General features: G+C 40.4%; 1 protein-coding gene across 1 annotated transcript in view; it reads right to left on the bottom strand.

Moving 5' to 3' along the window:
* Window positions 1-219: 219 nt before the first annotated feature.
* Window positions 220-13,773, bottom strand: part of AIG1 (androgen induced 1) — a 205,307-nt gene continuing 191,753 nt past the window's right edge. The window contains exons 5-6 of the mRNA XM_060240393.1: window positions 6,432-6,595; window positions 220-979 (exon numbers count right to left, since the gene is read on the bottom strand). Of these exons, the coding sequence (XP_060096376.1) occupies window positions 942-979; window positions 6,432-6,595 (202 nt within the window). The 3' untranslated portion in view covers window positions 220-941. The remainder of the gene's footprint in view (window positions 980-6,431; window positions 6,596-13,773) is intronic.

The raw sequence follows: 13,773 nt of genomic DNA, 5'->3' as shown, positions 1-13,773 counted from the left end.
CTAGCCAACCCCTACAACTTATTTGTCAACCCCCCAACTTATTCATTTATCAAAGATTGTAAATCTAATGACAAATAAGCAATAATACTCCACTCTTCTTTATTGATCTAGGAAACGGTAGGATGAGAAAAGAGCTGGCTTTCCTGTTGAATTTGAAGACAACTGGGGCATGGTTTATGAGGCATTCACTGATCCATGTAAAAGCCTGAACAGCAGAAATGTAGGGATATTTCATCCTTTATTGGAGCAATTTTGAATTTTAAGAAACAATATGCATATAGGTTTCAGCTGTAATTATAGTCTGCTCTGATGATTAGCACCACTTATTTAAAGCAGCTTGTTACATTACATCTGCTCCTTGAACAAATTAAAACACAGCTTAAGAGGGAGAAGGACTATAAACAGTTTATATTGTCATTCTTGTTCCCACAGGTATACTCAGTCTCCCACAAGCAACTTCACCCTTCAACTCCTATCACACCTTCAGCTTTATTTCCCCAGTGCTGTCAGTAACTTCATGCCTGTAATGCCACAGAATTCTTTGATTTGCTCATGGGGGCTGATCCACTGTTTCAGACAGTTAGAAATGTAGATGATTTCCCCATTGATTTCAGTTTTGGCCTGCCTAATCTTATCTGTACATCAGAGATAGAACAGAACCCTTCAGTCTTCTTTCTGATAGGAAGATACTTAACATTGATATGCATAATGGCATGTGTTGAGAGGACTTTGTGGTGATATCCATCATATGTATTCTCGTGGGCAGATACAGTTATCGGAAGGAGGAATGTGTCACTAAATCAATATCTCTTTTTAGTAAATTAAACCTGGATGTAGTGTTCATGGAATTTGCCTCCTCCAGCAACACATCTTGACATTGAAGTGCCTTCCAGACAGCGGCAAAAGTGGCAAGTTGTCTTTTGCTTTCTTTCATCTTACGTTTAGTCCAATTTAGTTTTTTCTTTTCCTTCTTCCATACCTGAGCACAAACAAAGAGAAAATATTTTAAAACGAGTGCATAAAAAGGTATTGTATCCCCACGTATCTTGGGAATAAATGGGGCTTCTTTTTCTTCTTACCTTTATTTCCTTTAAAAATAAGTTGAAGCCCCTCTGTCTTATTCCTGAAACTGCTGCGAGAGCGATTTTGAGTATAATTCTCTATGAAGTCCCAACTATTTTTAAACCAGCATAAATTGTATTCATAGTTACAGTGCTTATATTGGAAGAGGAAGCTTTATTTGAACATGGGTTTTGGAAAAGGCTGCAGCTCAGTGGTAGAGCATCTGCATAGCATGCAAAGGATACCAGGTTCAATCCCTGGTATTTCCAGTTAAAAAGGACCAGGTAGTAGGTGATGTGAAAGACCAATACTCATCTTAATGGGCCAATAGTCTGATTCAATAAAAGGCAACTTTGATTATGGTTCTCCTGTTCTGTGATTTCTCTGAAAATTTTGCTTACATTTTGCATAAATCAATTTTCATTGGATTTGTAAATTAAAACAAAACAAGCAGCTTGTATAGTTTACTTTTGATCTGATCTGTTCTTTACTTTTGAATTTCTTATAGCCAAGTTTTATGATTTTACTTAGCCTGATGCTATCAATGTTTATTCAGAAGTATATTCAACTGATTTCCATGGGACTGACTTCCTAATAAATGAGCACAGATAGGAATGTAGCCAGAATGTAAAAGTTAGCATCTCATTAAGAATGCACCAGCTAGATCATACTGGTCCAGACTGTTGTACGGATAACATCTTTCAGTGTTCCTTGTCACAGTGCCTTCATTCCAGAACTATATTAAAAATATTCTGCAGTTGTGTATCTCTTGCTCCTTTTTCACTACTGGATTTTTTTCTTTTAAAAATAATTTAATAATAACTATATAATACTTCAATGACCTCTGCTTCTCATTTATCTTGAAAGTACCTTGAATTGGGCTCAGAGTGGATCAGTGGACAGTGTAATTGCTGTAATAGTGGGGTCACATACTTCTGACAGCTGTCCTGACTGGCAGTCTAGCCATAGCATTCTATACTTAGATGCAGATTCTGCCTCAAAACACTCTTCAAGGGCAGCCCCAAGTAGGGTACATTGCAATAGTCCAGTGTAGCTATAACTAAGGCATGGGTCACTACGGCTAGAGCTGACTGACCCAGAGATGGATGCAGATGACAAACTAGCCAAAACAGTCTGAACCACAGTAGCCAACTGCTTGTCTAAGGTGAACCTGGCTTTTCAAGGGGAGTGTAACCCAATCCAAAACAGAGGAAATCTCAAGTTCCTGGCCTGCATTTTTGCTAACCCAGAGAACCTCTGTCTTCTCAGTTTGTTCACTGTAATCTAGCCCATAACTGACTCCAAGCGCCTGTTTAGAACATCAACATCATCCTTGCAATTAGGTGGAAAAGAAGGGTTTGTGGTATGTACACTCTCCCTCTTTCTTCATAAAAAACCTGCAAACCCTTTTCAACTAGAGGAAATAGTGGGACTAATGATATAATGTGTGCACCACATAAAATGCTGCTCCAGCTGCCTCCCACTCATTTGAGAACTATGACCTGTCTCCAGTCACACAGAATTGCCATGAATGGCTTGAAAAGTCACTTTATGAACCATACAGACAAAACTTGGTGCTATTGAAGGGGGTGGGCATAAAACTACTCCAGGTAATTACCGGCAGCCATTTTTACTTCACACATAACAAAGATCGGTGACTGCCAAGAGGCTGCTTTATTTCCTGCCTTATTCATTTTGAGCAATCCAGGTAGGGAGAGCAGTTCATGAGTAAGGCATGGAGAGGGAGGGCTGGAAGGGGATTTGAGTGTCTGGATCTCCCATTTCCACTGATATCTAGCCATGCTACTTGCATGGATGTCCATGCACAACTGTAGTGCTGAGGAGCAGGGGTTTTTTTGAGCAGAAATGCAGTTGCAGCTGGCTTGGCATTGGGGTGTGGCCTAATATGCAAATAAGTTTCTGCTGGGTTTTTTCTACAAAAGAACCCTGTGTGAAACAGCTGATGTCAGTAGGTGTGGCCTAACAGGCAAATGAACTCCTGCTGGGCTTTTTCTTCTCAGCCATGCTAAAGAGAAACATGGTTCTGCTATGAGGACTGTCCATATGCGTGTGCAGCATATGCAGGGCAGCTGGACCATGCCTGTTGTGTTTTCTTGGCTGTGGAAATAGGCAACTCTTTCAGATACTTGTTCCTGGGCAAAATTATACTACTGGAGTCTGGTAAAAGTTTTCTTCTTTTGCCTGTTTAGCTTATTCTGACTAAATTTCCCAGCCAAACCTCAAATCTTTTCTGTAACTGTTGCTTATGGAGATTACCAGAGCTGCTGTATATCCCAAAGAAAGACTCTCAATCTTTCTTTTCAACACAGGTGGGTAGGATTGGGAAAGAAACTTTTGAAAGCAGTTCTAAAAGGAATCTGACTGTAAATCTAACAACTCTTTAATGGAAAATCTGCTCAGCTAGAAAGTTCTTATCATGGACCCCTTTGGGGACAAAAGTGCCAATTAGTGCTTGAATTAGGGAGAGGGACAAACATATCTAGTAGTGGCATTTTATTGAAAGACATAATAAGGAAACAATTGGGTCTGAACACTGCCAGTATCTAAATACAATGGGTTGGGTGTTACTAACAAACCAAAGATAATTGGATAGCCAGTCAAAGGTTTAAGAAAACAATGGCTTGACTCCAGAAGAGCTTACTGGCTTCAGGTCCTGTGCTGTTGCCAACTGCTGGTCTTCTGTGTCCTATGCTGCTGCAGGAAACTTTTGCAGTGGTTTTGAAACCAGGCTGTCTTGTTTGTCTTTATGAAAATGTCTCTGTTCTTTCTTGAGAAGTATTTTACTGCCAATGGATCTAATACTCTGGCAAAAATCCCAGTATCTTTGGCTGTGGCATCACAGATGGGAAGATTTTGCTTTGCCTACCATGTTTGTGGTTTAGTTTGGAAAAATGAACTGCAAATTATTTTGTCAGTGGCGGGATTTTATTTAGTGCATATCTTGAAGAGGAGGGGAAAAATCATTTGGGGCTTGGAAGTGCCTTGTAAATTTCTTGATTTTTTCCATCTCATCCTTTAGATGATGGCATGCGTTTATTGAATAATTTTGTCATATGTGGTGTACCTGTCAAACCTTTGTAAGAACATCTGATTTATATAATTTATGGTATTGTAACATTTGCTGGCTCAAAATCCTTAACCCACAAGAATATCAATCAATATTTTAAAAATGCTTTAAAAACAAATATATATTGATGAGTACAGATCTTTACCAACTTCAGTCCACATGTATGATGCCCTTTTCCCCTCACACAAAGTACCCACCACCCTCTTAAACCTCTCTCCAAGCTTATGGTTTATACATAGGTCAGGTTGTCACAAACTACCCTTCTTGTATCTTAAAATATACAAGGCGAGAGCAGCTAGGCAGGGCACGTTCTCCTTCAAGCCAGGCTTCTATTGCAAGGGAAGCCAGGGTTGGATGAGAGCACTGCCAATGTGCCATCCAGTCATTCTCAGCTTCCTGAGTTTGTGACCCAGGAAGCCGAGCAGCGGGGAGATGGGGAGGGGACGCCAGGCTGCCACTTACCTCACCTACTCCCATGTACTGGCCATGATTGGGCCACTGGGGAAGTTGCTACCAGAGGCTGTTGCTAGGCAACCAAAGTTGCTTCTGTCAGTAAAGTTGAATAGAATGCCATAGAGCCCACCTTCCAAAGCAGTTATTTTCTCCAGGGGGAGAGAGCTCTGTTGTCTGGAGTTCAGCTGTGATCTCAGGAGATCTTTAGGCTCCACCTGCAGGTTGGCTACTCTAGGCCTGGCAGCTTTCTCTGGGTGACTTGATGCCACTGGCATGACTTAACTGGGCCTGGCTGCTTGCTCCTATTCAGCAGCAGCCCCCTGTAACAGCCAGTGTAACTTAGCAGTTGACAACTCCAGGTTGAGAAATTCCTAGAGATTTGAGGGGTGCAGCTTGGAAAAGGTAGGGTTTGAGGAAGGGGTGGGACCTCAGATAGGGACAATGCCATAGATGCCACCCTCCAAACCAGACATTTCCTCCTGGGGAACCACTGTTACCAATCTCCAGATGAGGGCTGGAGATCACTCAGAATTACAACTGCTCTCCAGATGGCAGAGATCAGCTTCCCTTAAGGTGGGAGGGAGTGAATGGCTTCACTTGGATGGATTGGAAGACAACAAGGACAGAGGGGCACTCATCCAGATCCTCTTTTTAGAGCTCATTGTATTTTTCTTCACAACAGGCCTTATTCCTAGTTTATTCATATTTTTCACACACACACACACTAAATTGTGTATGTGTAATTCTGTCCCCTAGATATACAGCCCACAGGGCTAGTCAAAACAAGAAACTTTTATTTATTATATGAACAAAACCCTGAGGAAAGTAAGGAATAAATAACAATGCTCCACTTCAATTGAACTTTGAACTAAGGTGCTATTCCCACAACTGGGATCCTTTAGTTACAAATTTACTATTTTCAGCCTGCTGTAAGTAGCTCTTCTGCACAGTTCTGCTCTCTCAGTCTTCTTCCTTTTTTCTTCCCCAGCTACTAAATTGTCAACTCCTCTGCTAGTAACTCTTCACTGTTGTTTTCAATGGCTGTTTTCCAAGTCTTCCTCTCTCAACATTACATCAGCTTTTAGAATGAGGTGGAAGCTACCTTGTCCATCACAATGTGGAATAAAAAGCCTGTTCCACAGAACAGGGATGGTTGATTTTTGAATTTTGGGTGGGGTTGCTTTGTTCTCTGGCCTCCCCTCCCAATGGATGGTCCATTACACAGCAGTAATGGTCACTGATGGAGGAGGAAGCAGATGAGTGATTATGGAATAAATGTATTTTCTGAAAGATCTCATTATAAAGCAAATTGATAATAGCTGTTCCATGTGCAAAATGGCTTCTGTTCATTGCAAGGGAAACTAAGCAATCCCACCAAAAAACCTCCCCATGACATACATTTTGTAGACAACCAGTGGCCAGAAAAAAAGTTCTGTGGCCCTCATTTCACTTCCTTTCAGTGGCAGCTAAAGATACCTATTTGAATAATATAGGGCTGAAATTATTGGGTCACCCCGTAATAGGGCAGAAAGCAAACAAAAGCAGTATAATCTTATATACTGTTTAATCTAAAGCATTTTCATGTGTGACATGGTATTTGTGTGAACAGGCACCTATATATAACAACTTATTGTTATAAAATTAGATTAAAATGAATGAAAACATTTTCTTTTATATAGAAACATACTGTGAAAGGACCATACCGTGAAAGGATTTAAACACCTCATCACGTGAAAATAACATGGCAGAGTTGATCTTTGTCTTTAAAATGCCAATAGCAATCCTTTACTTGCACAATCATGTCATTGTTTTTCAAAATGATACTCACATTTTTGTGTATCCCAAATGCAGTTGTTTAGTACCTCACCCAGCAAGTAGAAGATATTGATTATTGCAGTTACAGTTGTAAAGAAGATAATTTTAGCTCCTGAGCCAAGATAATCCAGGAGGGGATACACCCAAACCCCTGTTACATGATATATCCAGCAGACCCTAATATGCATTGAAAACAGAAACAGAAAATATTGGAATTGTCAGCTTTACTAAGTAACTCTAATATTCATTGATTTTTCTAAATTATATCTATAATATATAGAGCTATTGAAATACTTATGAGTCCTAACACATTTATTTAGAATTGCTGGTTAAACAGAAGCAGCAAGAAACAGGCATAGTCAAATTTGCTAAATTTCTTTCTCTTAAAAATGTATACAATGGATGCCTCAGAAGTGTTCTCATCGTAGTTCACTTCAAGTATATTTATTTCTGGTACTTATATATTCTTCTTTTTCTCACTGAGACTCAAGGCAGATTATATAGTAATCAAATACAATCAACAGCCAGGGCCGGCCCTAGACTGTCTGGCACCCTAGCCAAGGCTAACTTCTGGTGCCTCCCCCCCACCCTATAATGTCACTGAGTTACACGATGGGTGCCCAATTTGGTGCTCTCAGAAGGCCAGCACCCTAAGCAATCACCTAGATTGCCTAGTGGCAGGGCCAGCCCTGTCAATAGCGTGGGACATCCAATAAAACATACAGGACCAAATCATTTGTAATACTAGATATCTGTGATCAGATCACTCCATGTTTTTATTTATACACTATAGACCAGGGAATCTTCAAATCTAATTGAAGTGGTGGGGCAGGAGAAGGAGGTGTTTATTCTTTCCATTTAGTTCTCCTAATGTACTTGATTTTTTCTACTGTGAATAGCATCTTTAGGGTAAAAGGTAAAGGTAATCCCCTGTGCAAGAACCAGTCATTTCCGACTCTGGGATGACATCGAATCACGTTTTCATGGCAGACTTTTTACGGGGTAGTTTGCCATTGCCTTCCCCAGTCATCTACACCAGGGGTGACCAACGGTAGCTCTCCATATGGTTTTTTGCCTACAACTCCCATCAGCCCCAGCCATTGGCCATGCTGGCTGGGGCTGATGGGAATTGTAGGCAAAAAAACATCTGGAGAGCTACCATTGGCCACCCTTGATCTACACTTCCCCCCCTCACAGCAAGCTGGGTACTCATTTTACCGACCTCAGGAGGATGGAAGGCTGAGTCAACCTTGAGCCTGCTACCTGAATCCCGCTTCTGCTGGGATTGAACTCAGGTTGTGAGCAGAGAGCTCAGACTGCAGTAATGCAGCTTTACAACTCTGCAGCACAGGGCACCTGTTCTTTAGGGTAGGGTTGAAATTTTTAAAATTGGTCCCTCTAAATGTCCCTTTAATATGCAAATAATCATCCAATGATGTTATCTAGCTTCATGTCATGAAAAGCATCAACTGACCAACTGACCATTTCAACTCATTAAACCTCTTTAAAGGGATAGGACATTCATTTTCCTGTCTAGTTGGCAACCTTAGTTCACCAAGGTTCTCCCTGTTCCCCAAACCACCAGCAAAACCACCACCAGCAGCTTCGGGAGAAACAGGAGGCTGCTGCAGTAAGGTGAAAGCAGGGAAGATCTGCTTCTGCAGATTCTTTCCATTTACATAAAGTTTGGATCCAACACACTGGGTACAATAAAAGATCAGCAGCCCCATAATAAATTTCCAAAACTATTTAACCTCACTTCCTGCCCAAATATCTTACAAAATAAAAAGTCATTGTCAACAAGCTGATGATAAAAAAATGAGCCTCATAGGACTTCTTGGGCAGAGCATTCCATAATCTTTGAAAAGGCCTATAATCAGTGCCACAAGGAATTAAGACACACATACAGAGGAGCCAAAATAAACACAGCACACACATACCTTTATGATCTCACTGGGGCAATTTTCTCAGGAGAATTGTTGAATGTAACCAAGTTTCAACCATGTTCTTCACACTAACATAGGGAAACTAAAGGTCCAAGCTTACTCTTTACTATCTATTTTACTGTGTAAACGACTTTTAAAATGAATGTAAAACAAACAGGGGCTCTCTTGCTTTCCTACAGTTTCACTATTTTAGTGTGCAAATGACTTCTAAAATGAATTCAGAACAACAGATGCTCTGACTTTCACAGACTCTGCAGGGAGACCCACATGGCTCTGCTGGCTCACCCCACCCCCAGCCAGGCTCCTACAGAAATTTAAAGGCACACACACCTTCCCAAAAGCAAGCTGTTCCCAAGTTTCTTCTAGCCTTTCCTCTCACCAGTCAGCTGGCTGGCAGAGGGGAGGAGCCTGCAAACTGGGACCTGGGGCCTGGAAAGTCTAGGAGGCAGATAGTTATCAGTTTTTCTAAGTGCTCACTTTCTCCAAGCCACATGATTGGAGAAAGCAGGCTTGGAGAGGACAGGCACTTCAAGAGACAGTCCTCCAAGTGCCTGCCTTCTCTCCAAGTTAGTTGGAATGCTCTCCAAGCCAGCTAGAACTCAGTTCCTGTGCATTTCAGCTTAAAAAAAAAGCCCTGCTTTTAATGCTTTAAGCCTGCCATTTCTTCTTCACACAAGGTGTAGAAGACAGCAATGTGACAGCAGTGCTGCTGGGTTAGCTATTCTGCTGAAGGCCCACCTTTTTAATATATAAGAGCTGGATGTGTTAGAGAAAATCAAGTTTCATTCCCTTCTCTAAATGGCTTCCTGCAGTGTGAGGAATGAGCTTTGTCATTTTCATTAATATGTTTTACTTCTGCCATCAAATGTGAAATTAGTGAAGCAGTGAAAGTAGCAAGGATTCTTGTTCACAAGATCAAATGAAGCTGACAAGTTTAGTCATGGTGCACTGAAAGAGATGGAGAGAATGTACAATCTTCACATTCAAAATAAATCTTCATAAATTATGAAGCTTTTATTTTTAAATAATGCTGTTAAAAGAAATGTAAAAGTCTATCTTTGTGTTCCTTTCAAATACTAATAAAAGCACTGGGACCCCACTTTTGATAAATGAAACTGATTATGATTTCCACATTTGCATCTATGCTTATATTCAATTTACCTTTTACAGATTGATGCTACATAACATGGGCATATATAGCCTTTTTAAAAAAGCATTTAAAAGGTCATATAATAAACCAAACATGGGAGAATGGTTTGTACTGCAATCATAAGCACTATCTCATAGTAGATAACTGTGATATTTGCAGAACTGCCTTTTGTAAGTTACACGAAGCCATTATTCAGGGGGAATAAATTAATTTTCTCAACAACAATTTTTTTCACTTTTAGTACTGGGCAAATGTCTGACACAAGTACTTTGACTAAAGATGTCTGGGTTTTGTGCAACATTTACTGCACAATCCCACACCCTGCTTCAGCCACATGAAGAAACCTGATGGCTGAATGCAATCATAAAATTTCACTGCCACATGGCCACTGGTAGGGGTTTTTTTGTGTGTGTGGGGGGAGGAAGTGTGCCTACACTTTAAAATACTATTGTCAGATGAATATTCACATCCAGAACAGTCTCTGATCCACTTCACTACACTCTAGTGTAGTGCCTCAAATGTGCCCCAGTACTTACCCAGAGCATCTGAAATATCATAAATGTATCCTCAGCTCATTCACAGAATCACTGAATTGTACCTATGCTTTATTACTGAAGATCCTCACCATGAATACTCTTTTATGTGCTGACCAAAACACTACATCCCAATAGGGTTGCCAGAACTGAGTTGGAAAATACCTGGAGACTTTGGGGGTGGATCTGGGAGAGGCTGGGTTTGGGGAAGGGAGGAACCTCAGCAGGTACAATGCCATAGAGTCCACCCTTCAAGCAGCCATTTTCTCCAGAAGAGTTGATCTCTGTCAGCTGGAGATCAGTTGTAAAAGTGGAGGATCTCCAGGCCTCACCTAGAATTTGACAGCCCTACACCCCAGTGAGCAATTAATAGGACATGACGGTAGGTAATGAATTCTGGCCCCACCTGCTGTCCCCAAAGTAGATCGCCATCACAACTCTTGCCTCCAGATCAGATTCAGAACAGTGAGGTGAGGGAGGCATTAGACTTTCTTGGAGGCCCTAGGGCAGGGGTCTCGAACTCATTTGTTATGAGGGGCGGATCTAACATAAATTAGACGTTGTTGGGCCAGGCCATGCATGTCACAGAATGTAATGCCAGGTAGGGGAGATAAAAACTTTATAAAGGACACAAATACAATTAGAGATTTAAAAAAAAAACCTTAAAACATGTTTAAAACATTAGCACTTGTTGGTCTTAAAGGTGCTTTCTTTGTATTTCTCCCATGGAAATTAGGCAAAGGAAGCTCTGACTCCTTCCTTCCCCAGGAGACCAAGGGGAGGCTCAGCCAATAGACAGAAGAGAGGCTTGGCTCAGTAGCTCTGCTGTGTGATTAAGAAAGCCTGGCAAAGTGAACTATCCCTCCCTCCCTTCCTTCCCAATGGAGGAGCCTCAGCAAATGGTGAAAACAGAGGCTTTGCTCTCTAGCTCCTGTGCAATTGAAGAAGCCTAGCAAAGCAAACTGTGATGAAGAAGGAAGCAAGAGAGAGGGAGAAGGAAGCAGATGACAGCCAGTTGCTTGAGGGCCTGATAGGAGCCCTCCAGGGGCCTGATTTGGCCCCTGGGCCACATGTTTGACATCCCTGCCCTAGGGTCTCTTATAGCTGACCTCAAATAACTTTATTTGAATTTCGTTTAGGAGCACTGAAAGCACAAAAGATTATTTTCCATTTAGGCTTTACATGCCTGATGCTGGAGCAACAGTATTTAAAAATATCCAACAACCTGGGATCGCAGTTCATATTACAGGGAAAGTCAAAGTTTTATTAAAACAGTCATAAGACCAGCATACAAAATAATATAATACAGTATAAGAACATGGCAATAGACAATTACAGCCATAATTCCTAAAATTCCGGACCGAACTAATCCTTCACTAATTACTCAATTTACAGTACGATCTACGCTTTTTAATTACCAGATAACAATACCTAGCAACCTTGCATGAGACGGATTCATAATTGTCAGCCAATAAAAACTTCGTAACTTGTTCCTCGGCATATTTACAATAATTTGCCAATGGTTTAAAATGTGAGAGAAGGGGTATCAGCAGCTGTTGTCTCTTTTCATCATACACAGGACAATGAAGAATATATGGGCAGCTGACTTTTAAGAGTCATATAATATTTTTGTACACATGATAAAGAAACGTAGCAATACAATATTAAAAGAAAGGTCCATTCAGTGAGCACCCAGATTAGGCTCATTTTGTAAAAATAACTTCCTCAGGTGTGTTCCTATTTCCTTCAGGGTTATCAGCCTCTTGTTACAATTCAACATTAATGTTCTCTGCAACATCTTTATTTTCTTCAAAACTTCTCATCCTGGAATAAACCATGGTAATTACAACAAGATACAACACAAAGCTGAATGGAAGTGGATAATTCTTAAATTTTTAAATGAATGATTTTTAAAAATATTATTAATTATTATGAAGAACTTATCTCTCAGTACCACTTGTGTTTATATTTAGGAGTTTAAGCCAGTCCTGAAGTTTTTTTCTAACCAGATGCAAAAGCCTTTTGGATTTTGCTGGCAAAATGCTCTCTACAGTATTTATATTAGGAGTAAGCCATTCTTGATTGATGGCAACAGTATAAGCAAATGAAAAGCCATTGAACAACAGAACAAAGTTTGAGTCTAGTGGCACTTTTAAGATCAATGAAGTTTAATTCTGGACATAAGCTTTCATGTGCATGCACACTTCATCAGATACATTGAAACAATTTTCCTCAAGCCTTACTAGGTAGGGAGGGTTTAGCTGCCAGGAAGGGCTAGTTAGACTCAAGATGTGTAATTAACTGGGCAATAAGTATAGCTAAGATTGGATTTAAACAGTTGACATGGCCTGTGAATGGCAGCAACCTAGCATACAAATACACTTTGAGAAAGAGTTCAAAACCTACCCATGACTAGCTAAGCTGACTTCACTGAAACAAAAACAAAATAAATACTTACTACACTGGAATTATTAATGTTATCCATCTCTTCTTTAGAGTAGTGGCATTATGAGTATTCCAACATTGTATTACAAATGTGAATAGGAAAAGTAGTATTGCTACCATGGAAACATTACCTGATGGCCTTTGTTAAGGAGTTCATTCCTACTTGAATACATGCTAACTCAATACTGTACAATAATAGGCTGATCAACCTTAGGCATAAAGCTTCCATACAAGATTACTTGTTATTAACTCTAATGAATGCCTTCAACATTGTAATTCTTGTCCAACATCATTATTAGATAAGCAGAAGCGAACATGCATTAAGGCACACTTTAGAGTGCAAAGCCAGAGCCATTTTCAGGCCCTGCTATTTGCCGACTTAAGCAGATAGTTTACTGATAAGTACGTCTTGGAAGAAAAAAGAATGGAACTAGAACTTGGGGAAAATCATACTAAAACAGAACTTCTATGCAATAAACCAGAAGATCTGAATTTAAAGACAGATTTATCAAGATAAAAATTAGAAATGAATTCTTGCATTTACAGACTTAAAAGCCATATAACACAAAATGTTGTCCTACAAGTAATGCTGAGTCATTGACCACTCTCAAGTAGGCAAGGAATCCAGCTTCTTGCAGAACTGGATGGTGTTCTTGGTCAATATTAGATACCATAGTTGGAAAGAAAATCCTTTATGTGAGGAAAGTCTCAGCCTGTGCAGGTTAAAACGGGCATCCTGTATTGCTAGGACAACTTGAACATTTTGAAAATACAGTCAGCAAGCCTGAAACCTTTTAACTACAATAAGGCTAGCAATAAGACTTTTCATGTTGTGTTCTTGCTAGCAGATAGCAGTACTACAACTATACATGCTCAGAAAAAAATGATTTAACCCCAATGGTCAGTTTTTGCCAATGTGAGTGGGGGTGACATTTTAGCAGATCTCCCTTGTTCTCCATATCGACATTTTGTCCTCCTGTGCTTCTCCTGAGGGTTTCTTGACCTCTTGAGGGATTCAGTGGGCTACAGCAGGAGGGGGAAGACAGGTATTCTGAATCAAATCTAGACTTGCATTTCAGCTTGTAGCACAGCTCTGTTGGTCTGGATGGTCCTAAAGATCCTCAGATCAATAAGGGAGTGAACAGGCACCTATGTGTAACATTGTTATAAAATTCTATAAATAAATAAATGTCATGATCCAGATGGAGGTGCCACCTGACGCTGCCACCACTCAGAGTCCCCTCCCAAGCCCTTCAGATCCCTTGCTTTGGCCAAGAAAAC

This window comes from Heteronotia binoei, chromosome 1 (genome assembly GCF_032191835.1).
Source record: "Heteronotia binoei isolate CCM8104 ecotype False Entrance Well chromosome 1, APGP_CSIRO_Hbin_v1, whole genome shotgun sequence".
NCBI lineage: Eukaryota > Metazoa > Chordata > Lepidosauria > Squamata > Gekkonidae > Heteronotia > Heteronotia binoei.
The sequence above is the reverse complement of the archived record's forward strand: the minus strand, read 5'-3'. Positions and strand labels throughout refer to the sequence as shown.